The sequence below is a fragment of the Chiroxiphia lanceolata genome, chromosome 3 (genome assembly GCF_009829145.1).
Source record: "Chiroxiphia lanceolata isolate bChiLan1 chromosome 3, bChiLan1.pri, whole genome shotgun sequence".
Lineage (NCBI taxonomy): Eukaryota > Metazoa > Chordata > Aves > Passeriformes > Pipridae > Chiroxiphia > Chiroxiphia lanceolata.
The window spans coordinates 92,140,056-92,162,203 of NC_045639.1; the positions used below are offsets into that span (position 1 = coordinate 92,140,056).

The 22,148-nt window shown below is 38.2% G+C and overlaps 1 protein-coding gene across 4 annotated transcripts in view; it reads left to right on the top strand.

Annotated features, from left to right (window-relative positions):
• The first annotated feature begins 1,850 nt into the window (after positions 1-1,850).
• HMGCLL1 (3-hydroxymethyl-3-methylglutaryl-CoA lyase like 1) overlaps positions 1,851-22,148 on the top strand; it is a 72,223-nt gene continuing 51,925 nt past the window's right edge. For 3 of the 4 annotated variants that reach the window (XM_032683898.1, XM_032683899.1, XM_032683900.1), the window contains exons 1-2: positions 1,851-2,040; positions 21,947-22,024. In XM_032683898.1, the coding sequence (XP_032539789.1) occupies positions 1,936-2,040; positions 21,947-22,024 (183 nt within the window). In that variant the 5' untranslated portion in view covers positions 1,851-1,935. Of the gene's footprint in view, positions 2,041-3,810; positions 3,845-21,946; positions 22,025-22,148 lie in introns of those variants that run through there. The other variant, XM_032683901.1, reaches the window with a different exon arrangement.

The following is a 22,148-nucleotide window of genomic DNA, read 5'->3' on the forward strand; positions in this document are numbered from 1 at the left end:
AACTGTTGCACGAGAAAGTTTATTTGGAATTACTTTAGAATATATCTCTGTTATATTTTCCTTCTCCGCCCAACACCACCCGGATTTCAGATAAAGATGCTTCTTTTCAGCATATTTGTTGGCACTCTGAGTCTTAAAGTGGATTTGTGTCAGAAAATATTCACAGTGGGCATAGGGTGGAAGAGCCTACTGAAGCTTTAAGCCCTACAAAAATGGCATTCAATCTGGCAGTACGTTTTATTATTATGTTCGTAGAAACAGTGACAGACACAGAAGTGATACCATTAGAAGGGATTTAACAGGGAGAAGATAGCAGTTTGATGTCTAAGCTACCTGCAGAGAGCTACAATGCAGCTAATTTCAGAGATATTTGTAAGAAAGATGATTAAAGGCCATACGAAATTTCACTTTGGTACTTGAGTAACTTGTGAACAGGTCAGGTATGCAGGCAAGCAAGGTACACTTCACTCACATTCTCTAACTTCCGCGCAATTGCAGTTTTTATCCTTTTTCCAACTCGCTACAAAATGTACAGAAAAGCGAAAAAGAAAAATAATTTTTTTAAATCTTAATAAAGCTGTTTTTTCTTCACGTATACCACATCGTTGGTAAACTGTCTCTCACTGGGAAACAAAAAAGAAAGGCTTGATTTTTTGCTCAGCTTTTCTACATTTTATCCCCAATTTTATGGGTAATGAGATCAAACAAAGTACTCAGAGTCAGCATTTAATGGAAACTTAGTAGATTTTTGAACTGTAAAAATACAAGAATATTGAATTCACAAATATTTTACTGGAAGAAGGAAGAAAAGATATTAACTGCATCATACTGCAATCAGTAGAAAAACCCCCTGGCACAGACTTGAAATTGCAGAGATGACCACTAGCAATATTTTAAATTAAATTTTTAAATTGTATTTGAAATATTTTATTTCTGAGAAGCCATCATTACCCTTGAAAAACAAAAATTTCCCAGCCAATCAATCAGCATCCAGTTTTGGTTTACAGTGGCTATGGAAACATCATTTTTGGATGCACAGAACAGCACGCATGAAATGCAAAACAGCAAAAGAAAAATACGCAGCTTTGAGAGCATCACGCCTGTCTGTGAACGACTGAAACAGAGACTTGGCAGTAAACCTGATAATCTTTTGCAGAAAATTACTGAGAAAAAGGTTAGTCAATTTAAGAAAAAAATCCCTGATACCCCAGAAAAGAAATGATCCAGAAACAATTTTCAGTGCATTCGGTATTTCGCTTGAGGGGAGTTTGGAAAGTTGGCTGACACATTGAATGCTGAAGGAGTTGACAAAATATAACCTGCTGCTGCGAAGAGAGTTGTTGAAATCTGAGCAATATTCCATTTGCTATGCTCTTAAGTTTCTGCTATCCAAGTGGAAAGCAGAAATGGAAGTGCGCGCATAGAGGCTCGTGTCACCCGGACGGCCGAGCGATCAGGGCCGTGTTCGGCCCCGGGATGGGGAACAGGGCACGCGGCTTGGTGTGGAAGCAGCCCCGTCCCTTCTCCTTGCTCCTCTCTTTCCCCTTTCAGCCTAAAGCCGTGCCAGCTCCGGCTGGGCTCCGTGTCCCGCGGGCGTGTCAGGGGACACGCGGGGCAGGACGGCGGGCTGTCCTCGCGCTCGTGCCCGCCGCGTCCCGGGCCGCGTCTCTGCTCAGGGGTTTCTCCCGCGTTCCCTCCCCGCGATTGCAGGCTGCCGCGGCGCCGGCCAAGCCCGCCCTGAGCGCGGGCACCCAGTGCCGGGGGTTCGGGGAGGCGAGGACGGGCGGCCGGCGCTGTGAGGGGTTCAGGCGGCTGAGGCGGCGGCCGCCGCAGCCGCGCGGGAGGGGACGCGGCGGCGCCCGCGTTCCGCCAATCGCGGCGCCGCTCGCGCGCGGGCCGAGCGGCTGCGCCGGTCCTGCGGCGGGCGCGCTCGCCATGGGCACGGTGCCGTCGGCGCTGAAGCAGTGCCTGAGCCACCAGCACCTCCTCAGGGAGCCGCTCTGGATCGGGGAGCCGCCCGCGGCCACGAACGCCGCGCAGGTACCGACGGGCGCGGGCAGGGGACGGGACGGTGCCAGCCTTGCGGGGAGCGGCCGCCGCCAGGGGGAGGACGGGGCCCGCCGGGCGCCGCCGCCCCTTCGCCGCCCCCTCGCCGCCCCTCAGGGCCGTCCCCCGCTCCTCTGCTGCCCGCTGCCAGCCGCCTGTTCCCCGCCCTCGCCCCGGTCCCGGCGTGCCCGTAGGAGCTTCGGGCTTGTCTCAGCGTCCCCTCTCCCCCAGGCCGGTGTTGCACCATCTCCCAGGCAGTGCAGACTCAAGTGGGCGTCGCTGGTGGGGCTGGGGCAGCAATGAGGCAGCGGTAAAGAAACCTACCCAGTAGCGTCCTCGCCACCTATGAGCATCCACTGTGGGAAAACCATAAAATGGCAGGGTGACACACATTTTGGCGACGCCAGGGCATTGCCTTTGCTCCCTGCAGCTTTTATTTTTCAAGCGAGTGTGGCGGGCCCGTCTCCTGGCGGCTGAAGAGTTACTGCGGCCGTAGGGGTGCGGTGGCAGAGCCAAAAGCATCTCTGGAGGAGCTGCAATCTCTGCCTGGCCTGGGGTGCTGGGAGTACCGGTGGGGTTGTGTTGGAGGGGCGAGTGAAAGGTTGCTCACCCTCCTGTCTGTCAGCTATGGGCAGGTGTGGAGAGGGGCTGGAGGTGGTGGGGAGTGGAAGAGGAAGGTAGGTGAAGAGGCACGTGGGCAAGCGGCCAGATGAACGGCATAGGCCATGACTGTCCTAATCATGGCTTTGTAAGGAAAGAAATGAAGGAAGGGGAAGCTACCGGCATGTCGTCTCTGAACTGTCATTCATTACAGCTCTAACTCCAGTAATCAGTTGGTGCTTCAAATATTAAAAAGCATAAGCCAAACCTAGAACAAAATTGGTTTAAAAATCACGTCTTAAAAAAAAGAACTTTTTGTTGCACCTTTCTTCCATTTTCAGGTATACTGGGGGTACATCCTCCATTTTTCACTGTCATCGGGAAGTGAAATTTAATTTCTAGATAGCAGTGTGTCTTCAGAGGTGGGGAGATGATAAAAATGTTCTGAGTGCTATGGAAGCTAGCAACATACTAATTTTGCTTCAGATAATCTGAGCCTCATTGCTCAAAACCTATATACATATATGGAATACCAAAAGCAATAGTGTTGTGAGTATAGAGCTTTGTATAGGTAAACCCTATACAGCTTCCAGCTATCATATTTCTCTGAGAATAGTATCCATCCAGCATTAAATTTTGGGGAAAAAAAATCAAGATTTTTTTTTTTTTATGGTAAAGGTGGAAAAATGTTTTATTGTGGTACAAAGAAACAGAATCAAAGGACTTTTATGTATTAAGGCATGAAGCAAAGCACTATAATTCGGTTCATGTGCCTTTGCTGCATTTTGGTGCATCATTTCCTTTAGAAAGATCTGAAAGTTATAAAAAAATTCTTTCAAAATACCTTCATATGCCACTTGATTGTGTCAGTCTCTGCCCTCATCAGACAAAGCATTTGAACGGTTCAAGGGCTTTTGCAACAGAGAGGGTTTGCAGTCAAAGATAAGCAATAACATCTTCCTAGAAAATAGTAGAATAAAAAAAAAAAGTTTTCTTCATTGGAATGGATGCCTGTAATTTTTGTTTCATTTTTGCAGTGCTTTTCTTTCATTTTCATCCCCATTTTTCTTTCTCCAAGGATACAGAAAGATGTCTTCATCAGCAAACATCAGATTTTGATGTTTATCATCCCTGTACACAATGATGTGAGTGTAAACTGCACAGTGCACTGAGCCCATTGACACTAATTAAATCCAGAGTGAGTCACTGTTAATGTTTTAACATTTGCTTCTGCATTACCTTGCTGTGACTTTACATGAATCTGTTCAAATTTCCATTTTTCTCACATGGATTCTTAAACAACCCACAAAGGTTTTCGTTTTGTGGGAGTGCATTGCATACCAATCCTGTTAAAGAAAAAAAAAGTTCCTTGTTATGTGATGTAGAAACCATACTAGCTCAAGTGGTGGTTGTAAAATAGGGAAGGGGGTTAGGTGCAAGAACAGTTTCCCAGAAATCATTTAATGCTTCCATGGGTGATGAAAATAAGGAGCTTATTTAATGCTGAAATATTTTCAGGAGTTCCTCAGGATTTTTCTTTAAACACAAAGTAAAATGTAGGTGTTGCTACCAGGGCTCTTGTAAAAATAAAGTCGTTCAATTTTGTCTAAAAAAAATCCCAAATGCATAAGAATTTGGTTATATACTGTGCTGATTAATTTGTAAAAGTCAAGGTTTAACCACTTGGAGCTGTACTGGAGGTGAAATAATAGGTCCTAGAGTGAATAGTGAGATGTCTTAGTCTTTGTTTTCCCTTATTTGTTCTGTTTCATTTAGCCAACCAAATGCTACAATTTTTGTAGCATTTTTAGAACCATACTTGGCTTTAAAACATAAGGTTGCTTGAGTAGCAAAGTTTTTGAAAAGGAGAAGTGAAAAGTAAAAGGTAATTGGGCTAATGGTTAGATAGACAGTAAATAAAATCTTCTACTACGTATTTGTAATATCTATTTCAGTCTTATTTAGACTAACCTGTATTGCATAAAAAAAGTTATTGAACCCCTGACTAGTCCGTGAGATACCACATTCCTGTGGCAGTGTGTTCATCATTCTCCAGTTTCCTAGTTTTTTAACTGTTTGCTTCAGAAATACTGTGGTATGCTTAATGCAGGGAATATAATTCAGCTTCATTTTGTCAGGATTGCTTCAGTTTTTATTAATAAATGTGATTAACTTAATATTAAAGGTCTAATTTTTTTTTACTAAAGAAGAGCTGTGACAAATGAGAATTTGTTAAAGACATAGATTTATATCAGAACCGTAAAACGTGCTACAATCTACCTAGAAAGGAGGTGGGAGTAGATGTTGCACTATTATGGAGATTTCTGCAGCAATCAAGGTTGTTACTGATGGTGACTCATAGGATTTGACTGGAGTTTGTAATTACTTTGTGTTCTGTTTCGTAAAATGCTCAGGCTGAGCAGCAGGGAAGGTGTTTATCTGCTGCTGGTGGTTGTCCTCTGGCTTAGCTGGAACCTTCTGACTGAAGAAAAGATGATCTGGGAACAACTGACATTGGTCTCATCCTGCAGACTTATTGTTGTATTTTCATGTTGGTTAAAATGGAATTTTGATGTATTAGGAATTTGCAAAGGACACCGCAGGGAAGAGCTGGATGGCTAAAGAAGTGATGTAAAAAAGTGGGATGAAATTCAAGGATATTGAATGATTAGGTGCTTTGAGACCAATAACCAAAACTAGAAACTTTGATTTTATCTGTTAGAAAAGATTGAAGAAGAACCTTGGAATATTCACAAATCATAGGATGACTGTGAGCTGCCAATACAGCTGTTAAAAAAAATCAGGTTAGGTCTGCAGATATGTTAGATCAAGTATTTCCAGTCAAACAGGGAACTGTTGGATGCCATTGCAAAAAACTGAATCTGTTCAGTTTTGGTTAGTCATGTTCAAGAAATTGAGTTCTAGCTGGGACAAGTGAGGTCTTGCACTGCTGAAATGGTCGTGAAAAGGGAGGTGAAGTGTAAAATGACTAGAGTTTGTTTAATATCTAATATTAAGACCTTGAGGGTATGCAGGCAGGATGGGAAGGAAAGGAATTAACTGCTTAAAATAAAGGAAGATGTTGCCACACACAAACAAATGCCTATACTTTACCTATGTATTAAAGTAGAAATTTGAAAGCTTATTGTCCATTGGTGACATTCTTTAGGAGCTTTCTATTCACAGTAATGAGGATGAAAAACTTGTATTATTTAGGTTTACTATAAGGATTGTATGATGTGGTTTCCATAGTAGTAAAAATTATTTGATCCATAAGAGCTTTTAAAGATTATACAATAAGGAATAGAGGACTAGATATGTCAGTGATGTAAAATACAGACAATTCCATGTCCAGTTTTTTAATTACATTGCATGACTTACAATACTTTGGAGAAAATAGATTAGTTAAGGTCAAAGAGTCAACTTTGGTGTGAATATTCATCTTCTGCCACTTTAAATTGAGGAATCCTACTCTACAAGAAGGTAATGGCTAAATACAGCTAGTAATCAGCATCTTTTGTCTTAGACCCTTGTGTTTTAAAGTGTACTAGGTAGGTGTACTAAGAGGTATAGTATATTAAGAGTATATTAGAAGTTATATGGTTTGATTGGGGCTACCTACACCTACCACAAACAAAGCAAAATAAGTAAAAAATAAAGCTCTAGTCTCTTGCTCCCCTGGATGTGGCTGTGACTCTGGGAGGTGTAATCTGTCCAAATAATGCTAATGTGTGCTATGTTATCTTGTAGGATTTCTGTCACAGATTTAGACTGTCATATAGGATGCATTACCCAGAATTATTAACAATTCTTCAGGATATTACCATTGGAAAGCACTGTGTACATTATTGTCAGTTTTATAACATAAGCTTGAGTCCTCTAATTTAGACAGCTAACTTCTGTTTCAGTGCCTAGATTGCCATGATTTATTTGCTACAGGCCTAAATATCCAAATCGAAAACACACAGCCTGAGATTCCCTCATCTCCTCCCTGCATGACACTCTTGGATCAAGAGATGCACACAAGTGTCTTATTTTTATGGTTTTAATTTGCTAGTTTAGATTTTTCAAGAGACTGTCATGTTTTAAACGTATGGTAGAAACCTCTCAAATTTGTTTTTAAGTGATCAAGAATAACAACAAACCCCACAGTCTATATGACAATTACATGTATTTGTCTTAACCACTTGTATTTTGGTGGTTGATTCTTGATTCAAATTACAGAATAAAAAATGAGTCCTGTAGTATTGTGATACCTAAGAGGAGATGGTTGACCTGTTTTATTTGTGTCTTTTAGCTACACCTCAGAGCAACAGACTTGAGACATACTGTATTTCACGTTCTTTATATTTCCATGTAATGATATATTCCAGGAATAAATTAATGTTGGCAGACTGTCCTAAATAGCTGTTTAGGCTATTTTCATTTTTTTATTTAATTTATGTAGTTAAAAAGTACTATAAAAATTGCTTTCAACAATACTGTAAATTTATTAATTTATTGCTGCAATTACAATATGCAAGAAACACATCATTATTTACATCCTTTTCTTTTAGTTATTTTTGGTTACATATAAGTAGAAAGAATAAAGAAGCTAGGTGTCCTGGACGTTATATTGCTAAAGTTTTGTTTCTTGACTTTTTAAAAGGATGACATTATTTAAAGATAATTAATGAAATCATTATAGAGAAATTATGTTAATTTCATGGGGCAAAGATCTTTTTTTTTTCTCTTTCCTTTACCTACATACCTTATCTCATTTGGTGTTTTCATCCTGAACTTCCAAAGTGTTTAAATTTTGCATTGTCTTTTGTGTAAGTGAAGACTAACTGATCACTAAGAGACTACGAAGTTCCTGATTTCCAGCCCTTCATATTCTTCTGCATGTAGAGACCTTGCCAGTACAGAACTCAGTAGGTGGATCTTTATCTTAGTGAATACATCACAAGAATGTCCCAAGAATGAGACTTTTGTTTAGTTTTGTTGCAGATTCCCAAGGAACATTTATTTTCTTAATGTTCATAAGATGTAAAGCATACAAAATTATTACAAAAAATAAAATAAATAGAAGAATAAAGTAGAAAAGATTGCTATAATTTAGAATTAAATTATAAACTACTCCGTTTGTATCAGCGTGCTGTATCTTGTTGAATTTAGAGATGATGAATGTCATATGATACATGCTGATACGGAAGGTAATAAATAAAACACACTCCCACGGAATTTAACTGGAGTAGAGAGAGTTCAATGCTGAGCTCTTTCCAGAATTTTCTTTGAAGTCAAGAGGAGTTTCCTCTTTAGAAGATTCAGTCAGTAGACTCATGCCAGTTTTTCTCAGTCAGGTATTTCATATGCTGCAGGATAAGAGCTCAAGAACATTGAAAAGTCCAAAGAGGCTGAGTACTTGGTTTGTTAGAGGTGCCAAACAGGATGTTAGAAGTTAAGAGACTGATAATAAAGTGTAAGTTTGACCTAAATGGAGTCACTGACTTTTACTTCTTTTGTGCCATTGGACTGTGAATAGTGGAAAGAGAACAGGAGCATTTTAGTTGATAAGAGATTTATGCTATACTGGGATCATTAAGTGAGTTTAAAACTTTACAATAAAGCTGGAAATGTTGTAAAGGATTTTACAGATCTTGCTCTGCAAATTTGGGAATTAAAAAAATGCACAGGAAATTTCTACTAAGATCCAACATCTGGTTTTGGTAAGATCCTAATTTGACTTTTCCCACCTCCATCTCTTTCAAAGCCTACATGTGGGCACAGTGATACTCATTTCCTTGAATGCCAGCTCATTTCGGACGCACCATGTGTCAAATCATCATTTCAGAGTTTGTCTTGAAATCATTCTTCTTCATTTTCTCATTGCTTTGGCTGAGAGTAAAGATAAGTGAATTTCCTAATATCAGCTAGATCCCAATTTAATGCCTACCGAAATAAATGGGAACATTATCTTTGTCTCAGGTTTTAATAAGGATTTTATTTACAATTTGTAGGTCTTCTGTTTTCTAGTTTCAGTAAGGAAGTCTCATAAGTGCTTTATAGGACTACTGTAAGACTTACCAGTTGGTCAGACATAGAAGTTTTTGTAAAGAAAAATATTTACTGCTCCTCATTAATCAAATTTTGTGCCTTCGAACTGTCTGATGTGGTGACAAATAGTAGTAACAATTGTCTCTATAGAGACTTGGATCACACTTTACTGGTTTTTTTCACTTAGATGGAATGCTGGGTACCTAGGATGAAATTACACTTACTTTCTCTACCTTTTAATCATAAGACTATTATTTGGTGCTTCTCAGGAAAAGGTAGCTCCAATTCTTGCAGCATCTGGATTGAAAGAGTCACATGTTTATGAAAGTGTGTGTGTGAATTTCACTTTTATATAAGAAACTGGTGCAGTGGAGGTACAGTGCAGAGATGAAGCTGAGATGGGTTCTTGTCCCAAAGAACACCCCCTGTTCTTTCACAACATAAGTATTTGAGATGTTTAAACAAGGTGATTTCTCTGACATTTTAGGAATTGAAGGTTATTGAAAACTTTTCATGTGTGAAGTGTGGAAGAAGTTATGTTTAAAGAAACAGAGGGGGTCTTCAGAAAAGTAGTTATTTAGTATTTCAGGCTGTGTTGAATTCTCATGTATTGTTTATGTTTAGTTCTCTCATTCATTTAACAAAGGTGAAATACTTTATGTAGCATTCTTCTTTTCCCTCAGATGTATATTTAAAAAGATAGATGAAGTATGAAAGAGAAATGTGTATTAAAGATGGTGTGTGGTTTTGTGAACTTGCTGGGAAAGGTGTGCCACCTTATAAAGTATGCCAGTGCACGTGATAATGCAGATGTGGACTTTGACATACAGTGAAATGAAGTACTATGCAGTCAGTAAGGCTCATCAATTAACTGAAGCTCAGAAAATGCTAGAACAGAAAAATATTAAGAATGGGGATAAAAATCTGTCAGGCAAAAATTTGTAGGAAAGGTTCTCTCTGGCTATCTAATCCGTCCATCTTCTGTCACACAGGAAAACTCATCAGGATGTTGAAACTCTGAGAAAAGTTGCTTTATTGGTTGATGTGAAATTCTTGAGATAAGAACATGATCAAAATCAGACTTTCCTACTGTTCTAAATACCTGTAAAGCTTATTCAGCATTTTTGTTTTTCAGCAAAAGGGAAGTATTTTATTATTGCTGTGTTAATGTACACTTGTGTAGCCCTTTCAGGGCAGAAATGTCAAAATGGTGTGCACACTTCAAAACTAAGCAGTGCAGTGGAGATGAAAGTTTTTCTCTATTTTGTAACATGTTGAAAGTGACATAAGTTGCAGTGAATAATAAAAATTGTATTAAATAAGAGATTGCAAATCAGATACAGATTTTATTATTCAAAGGAACCAGAAAACTGATAAATGCATGACTTACATTTCAGAAAAGTATTTCCAGGGACAGTTTTAGGGTTGCCTTTCAAACCTAAATTATTAAAGTTGGAAGTAATCAGCTCATGGCTTTTCAAACTTTTACTGGGTTAGGCATAATCGATGGTGAGGATTTTGGTCATCATTTGGGACAAGATTTGAATGTTGCAAAGAATGAAAGAGGTGCTGCAGGTCGTAAGAAGGAAATTATACTTGCTGTCAGAATGTTGTTGTAGCTGATACTATTTTTAAATAATTCCCTTGTTAAATGGAGATTTATTTTATGGTTTGGTGTAAATGAATGAAAGTTCAATTGCTGTATTGCATTTGAATTTATTTGGATTAAATATTCTTATGAGAGTCACTCTCAGCAGTTCTTGTGACAAACCCCCAGATTTATTACATGCAAAAGCTGCTAAAAGGTGCAGTGGTAAAAAAACTGGCTGGGTAGACATTTCTTCTTTGTTTGAGTGGTTTTTTTGTCCACAGATGTTAGCTGTTTTGTATGGGAATAAAGGTGTTAGTTTATGAGTTTCTTGGAAAAAGAAGTTTAAAGGCTTTGAATGCATAGGATGTGTGTACTGAAGCGCCAGAGGACATTGGTGGAATGTTAGGTGAAACCCATGGGGAAATAATTCAACAGCAGCATCTGGAAAGGAACTGTATGTGGCTTTAGGGCTTACTTTTAATGCAAGTAGTTAAGATGAGATTAAATATAGGTGTTAGTATGTGAGAAATGGGGGAACAAGGTAAATGGTGAAGGTATATCATGTGGGACACTGGGATTAGGAAAAAGATTTAACAGAATCCACAGCTGATCACAGCTGAATTTCTAAAACCCTGGAAACATAGTTTGAATTGAACTATATGTTGGCTTCATATAAAGTAAAACAGCTTACATGAAGATTTTATTGGGGAAAGAGAAGACAGAAGATAGGCAAGTTCATTGGCCTTGCTGTGTCTCACTTTTGTCTGAATGGGATGAGGAAGATGGAAAGTTAAGCTACTAAGCCAACTGGCTGTTGGCCATGCTGAGAGGAATCAAGTGATGACTGAGAATTTTCTCTTGTCTCCCTGCCATTTTTTGATATTTATGACTTGAATCCATTTCCCAAGCTCTGTTCTCTGGTACCATGTGAGTTGCCATTAAGGTAACTGAGATGGCTTATAGGGTTGGCAGATATCAAGTAGGATTTATGAGGGACTTGGGCCCTCTGGTGCAATTGCTGGAGGCCAAGTTGGATGCATGTGGGATGTACTGGGTGCCTGCAATTAGCCATCTGACTTGTGCCCTTAGCGTTTGGCTGAGTTATTTGATATGCTGTTGGCCGTTGCTGACAGTGCTGAGAATTGATTTGGTTCAGCTGGCCAAGCTTCATTGCTGCTGCCTTAAGATGCCCTGTAATATCCTACTTTACCTCCAGCTCCAAAAAGGCACAGGTCCTGTGTCCTGCATGCTGTGTTTAGGGAACCTTAAGACATTTTTTTGTGGATATATAAATCAGCTGTACTGGGATACCTAGGACACCTGTAGACAGAAATATGTAGATACCTAAGTTCATGTGCTTTGAAGTCCAATTGAGTCCTATCATTAAGAACATTTCAGGACATTTTGAGCTTATTGAGTGCTATGTCTGCATTGCCATTTATTCCATAAGTAGCAGTATTTATCGTCACAGTTTGGAACACTCCTTCAGTCAAGATAACAAAAGTACAGCTAATGGTAGTATTATTACATATTTTTTACTTATTTTGTGCTTAGTTCACGCTGGTCTTATTACCAATTTTACAACAACACACATTTCTTTCTCCTCTGTTGTGCACTTTATCCAGAATATGGAGGCTTGAAAAAAATCTTCGTAAATGTGCAAAGGTTAGAAGTGAAAGCAATAAAAAAGTACGAAATCTCGTGATTCATTTTGCCATGACAACCCCTTAATTTTATCTTCTCAAATAGTCCAAAGTGATATGTTCTGAATTTGGTTTTGTCTTTGTCATAGTTCCTCCAGTACAAGTCCATTATCTTCTGCTTGTTCCACTCCACTATTTTCAGGTTTGCATGGTTAGAAATTGTTAAAATCTTATTACTGTTTAATGTAATAAATTGGAAATTTACCAGTTCAGCAGAAGCTGATATATCATTATTATATGAGTACTTTTTAATAAGCTCATAGAAAGTGCTAATTTATTCTAAATGCTTATTTTAAAAATAAGGTCTTATATCTATTTTTTAAAAATTTCATATAAGCAAAATTCTCAATGCCTTTAATTATTTTCAGTTAAATGGGCATAAAATTATAGTCTTTAAATACACTCATGTTTGACTAATTTCATTATGAAAATGAAACATTTTTATAACATCAAGAATGGTGTAGTATTCAAGATATAATTTCCTTACTATTATTGAGAAATTATTATGATAACACTTTTCAGGTGTTATTTTTCTGAAGGACTTTATAAATCTTAAATTCTCCTGAAGGATGAGTTGCCAACAGTGGTGAAATAAATAACCTTTAAACTACTGTGATTTTTATCAGTGTCTTTTGGAAAGAGAGCTATGGAAAACATGGTGGTGGGCCACCTGTACTTGAATTAATGATTTACTTGATCTTTTAGGCCCTGCTTTTGTACACAGGGGGTGATTTTGATTACAATAATAATTGAGAATTTTGATTTACTTCCAGCTTTTTACTTGAATTCTTAAAGATCTGTGCATAATTCACTTTTATTGACAATGAGACCTTTAAAGCAACTTACCTGATAGGGTGGATGGGCTGGATTGTCGGTATACATTCATTTCCCCCCCCATGGATATCCCAAAGTATTATAAAGGGCAAATTACTTTCACATGTTGGATTTGTAAGGATGATCATGCCTCTGCTTTTTCAATGCGTGTGGAAACACCACTGTTTCTCCCTTCTATAATTCTGTCGTTAGTCTTGCCTGTAAAACACCATACACGCTGTAATACTATTACCATAAATAATAGTAAAGGAAAATGTGGGAGGTTTTGGCTCCAGTGTCATCAGTATGCTGTTGATCTCCGTTCTCTGTATCTTTTTCATCCAGCCCAGGTGGCAGGGTATAATTGCTTTTCCAGGCTTTAACCAAGATAGGGATATGGATGAAAGTGAGTTGGCTGCAAACCAACTTGATTAATGGAGAAATGCTTCTTGTTAGCCAAGGGAAGCATTTAGGGAAATAGAAAAGGGTAATGTATACACCATGTCCTGAAAATACATTTTTAATTCTTGCTGAAGTGACTGGCTGTGTTGGCTTCTTGCTAATAACAGAGGTCTCTAGTACCATTTATTATTAATGATTCCATTGTAACACAAGTCTAACTGTGGTTGTCTGTGCCTCTGCTACCACCTGACTCTAGTAATACATTCCTTCATCATTTTGCAAGTTATCAAAAATTATCTGTGACTACAGTGCATCTGTCTGCTTTTAGATTGTGTGAACTGTTAGCTGTAACTGACCCATGTGATTCCATGTACTCTGCATTTGTTAAAAATAGCAACAAATGTTTCTTAAAAGGTGTCAAGTCGTCAGTGATAATTCAGAAAATTCAGACTCATCCAGGAGACTGTTATTTGACAGATTCGGTCTGTTGTTCGGTCAGGTTACGAATGATTTGATGTCAAATACAGACACGAATATTAAAGAAGGTGTTTGTTTTCAAAGATTGTGAACAGTCTTTAGACTTGATTTTACCTTTCTGAGTATTGGTCCTGTAATGCTATTACTTTTTTTTTTGATAGCATCCAACATGATGTCAGAGAACTTAACATGGTTTGCAGTTACTCTTAGAATTAGCTGCTCCTTCTGTTAGACACTCAGTCCCTAGTTCCTGAAATCTTCTTCTTTGGAGGGCTGTTAGAACAGCAGTTTTGGTAGCCTGCCATCTGCCTGTGGAATTTACTGATCCACTGGAGCTGGCATGTGGTAAATTTTAAGCCATGACCACCAGAAGTGTTCGTGTGACTCTCTGGTGACATATAAGTTGTCCTTGGTAGCATGGTTAGAATGTAGCATGGAATGTCATGATTTTGATGATCACAATTTAAAATGTGTAACTTATACAATTCAAGTGTTCACATTTCTTACCTTTGCTTACTAAAGAGAAAGGCTTCTGGGGATCTGTAACTATCTTCACATTATAATTGCTTTTATACGTATTTTCCAGTATACTTTCACTGGCTTTTTTTCAAATGAGTTATAAAAATAACAATAAGATATGTAAATTATTAATAAATCTTAAATGTTGATAAGATATATGCTATTATTTGAAATAACACTAGTAATTGTATTTTATGTCAAAATTATATTATGTATGCTTCTTCATGAATAGGTGGTCTTAGTAGATTTTGCTCTTTATTGTTACGTTAAGTGTGAAATACTGCTTTTATTGGTTTTCTATCCAGCATAGCCATTACTGTGTACCTGAGATAAAACCACCAGTTAAGTTCTGTGCTGTCATTTCACTGTATCTGTGCCTTGCACAGTTTTGGGGTTTGAAAGCTATCGATGAAAAGTTACAAATCAAGGATTTATTCAGGACTAAAGCTAAAGAATATGGGCTAAAAATTCATGGTTTTATATATTGCTACTGGGATAAACACTTGCCCAGTGTAGTAGTTCAGTGTAGCTCTTCAGTCTTGGAAGGAATACTGTTACATCCACTGTAAGCAAAAGGATAAACTGCAAATAATAGAAAACAATATTAAGCAGGCATTTCATCCAAATTATATGTGAGTTGACCTCTTCCTCTAGTATAAAAGAAAAGATACTGGGAAGTGAGGAATTCCTTCTCTTGTTCCCTCTGTTAGACTTATTAACTCTGTAGATCTTTTGGAAAATGTGTCATTTTGTGTTTGGTCTGAAGGGGATGTTCTTTCATACAGAAAGGAATTCCTTATTTGTTTTGCTATGTCTTGTTGTGTTTTGCTAAGACCAGGGAAGTGCTGTGTTGTGAAATTGGTTCGCAGACTTAGTACCTGTGCAGTGATTGTCTGTGTAGTGGGTGATTAAGACATAAGTAAGTGTCTACAGCATCTGAAGTTCCTGTGATAGCCACTGCAGACCTAGGACAGGACTGAGTTGCCTAAACCTAAGTGCCTAATGCCATTTGAAATACAAAGGATACATGACACATCCTTATGGGGTAGTCATATCCTGGACATTGTAAAATGCACAGGAGACCTGTATCCTTCTGGAGTGGCATTCAGGCTGCCAGCAGTTAAACAAACCCAGCAATCGAGATCCTCAGCCACTAGGTGTGAATCTTACGGTGATGATCGGAATCACTCTTTGCCTCCATCAGCTGTATTAAATGAAGTTTCTTCAGCTGCAATGAGAATTTAGACATCTGTCAAGCCTTCATACACCTGCATGGGGGAACTGTTTAGGAGCTCAGTTCAGCTGACAAACAGATGTGTCTAGTGCCATTTAAGATGCCCTGCAGCATGTAGACATCTTAATAGATTTGAAATGAGACCTACAGTAAATGGGCGAAGTGGGTCTCATGGCCTTTCTGAGCAGCACTTGGAGGCCAGAACTCTGAAGTCATCCAGAATGACTCCAGGTACATATGTTTAGACAGCAGGAACGAGCTGAGGTTTAACCTTGAGCTGAATACCAGTCTTAAACCCTGTCTTCTGTAACTTTGGAAGACAAAGGATTTTCAAAAGGAACAGTGATATATAGATGGTACTTTGCTTTTTATAATTTATAACTATGTCCATCAGTAATGTAGTTGAGTGTGACTTGAATGTTCTAGTTTTGTTTAAGAATATTATTCTTAACAACATTTTTTTCCCGCTTTTGGAGGATTCCTTATTAATGTAATTTGTTACCTTTTGAACTGCTGGTTCATCAGAATGCTGCTCACTTGACAGAATTCTTTTTTTAAAAAATCTTAATTTCTATTTTCTAAATAAAAGAGGTTTTTCTTATTATTTATTATTAGTATATTATATTATTATACTATTATATATTAGTACTTTATGACTTTTACCTTTACCATTAAAGTCCTCTTTGTAAACAGGACTAGATCAAACAGCTGGTCACTCCAGCAGCATAAGCATTTATAGTTTAGTTGAATTCACTTGTTTGTAAAATCATCTTTCTTTTGTTTTCATATGAATGACTTTCATCGTGAAGAGCCCTGTAACAATTTAAGAAATGTGCTAGCAGATTAGAATTTAATAATTAATGGAAATTACAATGGAAATGTTAGGGCTGTTACTTTAGTCTAGAAATCCCTACAGTGAATTAATTCTCAGTCAGTTCAGATTATCTTCTGATATAGGTAAATCACTACTCTTTCATGAGCTCACACAAACCCTCTAATAAAAGTTGTAAGCACAAATTAAATTTTAAAAGGTGGACTGAAGTAATACCTATAGATTTAATCCCCAGTAAACGAGTCATAAATATACTTGATCAGATCCAGCAGAGGGCATCCCATGAAGATGATGAATGAGTTGGAGCATCTACCATATGAAAAGACATTTGGGGAGCTGAGAGTGTTTAGACTGGAGAAAAGAAGGGTCGGGGGATCTTATCAATATGTACAAATACCTAGTAGGGTCAGTAAAGAAGACAAAGCCACTAACAGGACAAAGGCAATGGACACAGTCTGAAGTACAATAAATTCTGCTGAAAGATCAGAGAAGTCTTTTTCTGTGAGGATGTCAACACTGGAACAGGCTGCCCAGGAGTCTCCATCCTCGGAGATGCTCACAGCTCAGCTGAACATGGTTCTGCACAACCTGCTTCAGTTGACCCTGCTCTGAGCAGTGGTGCTTGAACTAGAGGTCAGAGGTCAACAGGTCTGACCTCAACAATTATTTGGTTTATTCCAGATAAGTTAACTCTGCATTTAGCTAATTTTATTCTGTAATGATTTATTGCATTAATGATTAATTGCATTTAATAGTTTGCCCTTCCATGGACAATCTCCATTTGAGATTGAATTATTTTTTGAAGTAGGAAGTCCAAAACTAGACACAGTATTTATACTCTTTAAGTACCAGGCTACTATTTTATCTATGACATCTCAGTTTATAGGTTAGGATCAGACTTGCCATTTCATTTTTTTTTTTTTCTTCAGAGCATGGTGTTATTTACTTATTTTCAGTTTGCTAATTTCCCAGTCCTTTTTTTATAGAGCTGTTCAGCCAGATACATTCTATCCTCAGTTTTACAAGAATCTTTTTTGGGGGAATCAAAATTATTACAATGGAGAAATATGATAGGACTTGTAAAGCACAACATGCAAAAATTCTTTTGATTAGTCAGTCAGCATCAGATATGGATAGTCATAAGTGTTTCTAATATATTGTTTTTATTGAAATGCATCTAGTATGTCAATGGAATTTTGTATTTTGGAATTTGAAATTTGGTCTTGTTGTCTAAAGCACTCACAACTGCTTTGTTTGTGGTATGTCTGTGTTGCCATTCAGGTCATGCATATACAGTGATATCATAAGAAAAATTTACTTGATGAAAGATTCTCAAGTGTTGATGAGGGTTTTTCTAGTCATGGTCCCTTCCTGGCTACTGTTCTCCCAGTCATGTTAGCAGCATGCAACAGAAGTTCCAGGATGGATACTCAGCTTATCTTTACTGAGGAATATTCACCTGGTGTGCCCACTGTTTTCTGAATATCTGTATATAGTATTTATATCTCACAGGTGAATCTTCTCCATTTTCTCCCTATTTAACTTAGGAATTAATAGATTTTATTTCTGCCTTCCAATAGTGTGACTATATAAACAAGTCTCTGTAGTACCACTTCAATCATTATTTGGTTACGTACTAAGATTTTCAATTTCTTCCTCTTTATTTCCTCTGTGTATTGTAAAGTTTAGAGACATCTACGTGTTCAGAAGATTGACCACTCTTTTCTTTGTTCTCCTTCCAGCAGTCATATTATTTATCTCATAACCTTCTCCTGGCTTTTGGGCATTTGTCCATGTCATTGCAGATATACATATGGAGTTATGATGCCACCTCCCTGCTGATCCTTGTTTAAAACTGCTGCCCTAAATAATTCTTCCTTGTGCAAGATGGACCTACCTTTGTTCAGTTGTCCTCTGTGCCAGACCACCACCTTGTGGAAAAGGGAAGCAGAGCTTCATCTTTGGTTAGAAAGACTGAAAATGCCTGAATCTCCAGATTCTTCTCCCTTACTTTTGGGTCCTTTCAGTTACTTTTGACCAGCTCTGGGTAATATTTACCAGTGCTATTTTTGTCCGTGTGAATGAGCTTCATGGAATAAAAATCAGAAGGCTGAAGGAACCTCAGCACCTTTCCTAGAAGTAGTGAAGCAGTGGCAGAGCTTAAAAAAGTGTGTTTATTTAATTTAATTACATTTATGGTTATTTTAACTAGATTATACTGTTCTAATTAAGAGTTACTAGGATTTTTTATAATAAACTTGAATTTTCAGCTATTTATAGTTAAAGGAGAATGTTTCCATACAGAAATTTGGCATTCAATGTCTCAAGCTGAATGGTTTGGTTTTGCTTTTCCTATTTTTAAAAAAATACTCTTTGGCTGCATTCTGTTTTGAGGGAGGCAATTTTTTTGTGGTTTTATATGCTTTTTGTTCTCCCTTGGCAAGGCTTGATACATGGAAAACCAAATTTTCCAGGCTCTTAGTCTTTTATGTCCACTATTTCCTTTTTGATACTTAAAACATGATACTTTGGTAGTCATTACTTTTTAACAGAGATACTGTATTATTCAATAAGCAGTAACCCCTAAGTATTTGCTGTAACTACTTTTTATATTTTATTACATAAAAATACTTCATATCGTTCAATTTAGTTAAGTATTTTTCCTGAAACAAAATTATATGCCTGACATGGTTAGTGTTTAATGTAAGTACATGTGTATTTCTGCAAAGTTCACCTTTTTTTGATTCTCTTAAAATATAAAAACTGTTTTTCATTTTTCTGTTTATTTCTATTTATATTTTTTATTTATTATCTGTAGGCCATTTAATGCCATACTTGAAGGTATTGAAATTCTCTAAGTTTGTCTTATTGTTGTTTCTGAAAATCCTTCCTCTAACCCGAGGGCATGGTGCACATTTGAAATACCCCAGTTAGAGTCTGGGGAACTCAGTTCTTCAGTTCACAAAACCCAAGTGCTGGTTAAGGTCTAATACCATCTGGATAGTAAAGAGAGAAGGGTGTAAACTCTGCCCAAGTTCTTAAAGACTTCAGTGTGTTCTGTGTGTTTGAAGCTTGACTAGCGAATGCAGATGGCATTGAGCCTGGCACAGCATGTGACTCATGGCTCAGGTGATTTCTTCAGATGTGATTTAAGTGATGTGCAAATATTCTGCAAGTGTGACACTGTGATCAGAATACTTCCCAGAAAGTAGCTTCCTTTTTCTTGCCAATGGCATTACCAAGTACATATTTCTGTTTTGGAAGAATGTCCCAACAGCTAATTACCAAGTAGTCATTCATAGGACAGGTGAGATTCAGGTGAAGAGGTACTCCTTTACTCCTCTGATTCAACTCTGTGGCAGGGAATAGAAAAACGTTAATTTTAGCAGAAGATGGTACACGTACTCTTATAGTCTCCAGTTGTTTCTGAGTTTTACTCTAAGCTGTCAGTTCATTAGTTTGAAGAATGTATGAATTTGTCTGTAGTACTGCCTTGAGTTTCCATTATGTGGCCCTTGTGGGAGTCATCCCATATGGGGTTCTCAGTGTTGTGTTCAAGAACAGTGAATTCAAGTTGGGACTGACTAGTGGACAGGATGGCTATGGAGAAAATCGGGGGCTGAGAGGCCTGGACTATGGCTCAAAGAAATTGTATGTCTGTAATATCACAGATGGGAAATAAAACCCAATAGTTGAATGTCTTTCTGCAATGTCCCTTCCAAACCTCTGTCCCATTCAAAATCCACGGGCTGCAGGTATCACTTGAACGGCTGTGTGAATGGCTACTGCACGTGCTGTAGCTGTGTGAACTGTTCTGTAAAGACAGGTACAGCTCTTTGATTTCAACAAAAGTGTTGCCACAGTAGGAACAGAGTCAGATTTACAAGATTTGGCCTAGAAATTGAACATTTTTGCCATCGAAGTTTTATGGACATTTTTCATGCTCTAAATTAAGCTTTGGTTTGCATAATCTGCTTTAGCTTCTTCTTCATTTTCTAGTCACAGGTCTACTCATAGCACACTTGTGGCATTTGTCTTGCAACAAGAAGGATCTGATAATCATGACATATCCCAGATTTATACCCATAGTGCTGAGGCAGTGCCATATTTGTAAAAATAACTTAAGAGAAACAATATGCAGCAGATGTGAAGGTTTTACCTTCACATTTAAGTAGGTTTATACTGTCAGCGGGTGTGGGCTTAGCACGGCCTGACAGAGTTTCAACTTACCAGATGTTCCATGTGATCAAATAGATACTATACAGCTGTTTCCCATTCTTTTACTGGGCTCAGATAAATACACAGTAAATGCTCTGAAATATGTTTATAGTATTTTGGCAAGTCCTGCAGAAAACTACCCACAGGCACCAAGAACGCAGGGAGAAACCAAAGGTGCTCATAGGAATGCTCATTTTTCATTACTGTGAGGAGAAATTAGCAGCCGTTTTGTTGAAACAACCCTGATAATGCTAGCCAGAGAGGGATGAAAACGGATTTTTCTGTTGTTTGTGGATGGTGTGAGATTAGTGGCTGTATTTGTGGAGTGACTTTGGTTTGGGGGAGCTGCGACTCCCACGGGTATGAGCCGTCCCTGTGTGCTGACAGTGTCATCCTTCCAGTGGTGTTAAACTCCTGGGAGAGGTGGTGGGTGCAGTGGAGCAGCTGCCCAGAGGTAGCTCATGTTAATCCCAGCTCATGCTTTCAGAAACACTGGAATGGAGAACTGGTCTGGCTTCTGTATTCAGTACAATATAGAAAACAGGGCATTTCCAGAGCTCCTGGCAAGGCTGCCTGTGTCCCTCCTGTCCACTCCTCTGAGCACAGGAAGAGTGCCACAAGCTGACCATGGGATGTATTTTTGAAGACACACAGCTTTTGGGGGTCAATCCAACCAACTGTTCTGAACTGTTTCAGGATTTAAAGACCCAGTTTACATTAACTGCCACACCTGTCAACTTGATTCAATAACAGAGCAGCTAAATATTAAAAAAAGAAGTTTCATTTCCCTTCATCTGCTTTTCTACTCTAATTTCTTCTTCCTCCCCCTCCAGTTCCCCATGCTCTCCTTAGCCCTTTGACCTTGCCTGCTGCCTTCCTTCCCTCCTGTCCCCATCAGCTTCCTGCCTTTCCAGAGCTGCCCTTACACCTGGAAGATTCTTCTTATCTACCAGAGGCCTTTCTTGCTCTCCTTTAAATCCTTTTTTAAAAACTTCATCCTCAGAGGAGTAACTTTCATCTTTCATTAATAATCTCTTCAACATTTCTTGACTGCTATGTTCTTTTCAGATTTATAGCCTAGTTTTGCAAATATTTGCAGAGCTATTCAGTTAAACTGAGAACATTCAGTTAGAAGTTTGGAGGACTGGATTGTTCACTGTGAAGATTTTTGAAATGGGAATATTTTTCACTGTAAAACATAATGTTCATTTATGGTTCTATATACATTTTTATAGTAAACATTTGTGGCCTCAAAGGAGCAGGGGAGCATTCACGCAGCTAACTTCTACTTTTGACTTTTATTCCCTAAATCAAGGTGTGGAAGATGTTCTCACAGATTTTTAAATGCCCTGAGCTAACTTCCTGTTGACAATACGACGTTATACCCAGAATCATATGAGAGGACAAGTACAAGCTGTACGTTTGATCTTGGTGACCTCCACTGTTTTGTGTTTCAGTATTGATTTTTATTTCAGGAACCTCAAGCATCTGGACTGCCTGAGTACATAAAGATTGTAGAAGTTGGGCCAAGGGATGGATTACAAAATGAAAAGGTAACTTTTCTCCTTTTTTTTTTTTTTTGAGTACTTTGACATAGATGTTAGTATTATTTTCATTGTGTAGACCATGTACATCCTGCTAATTAAGTTCCTTTCCTTTTACACTATTAAATATATC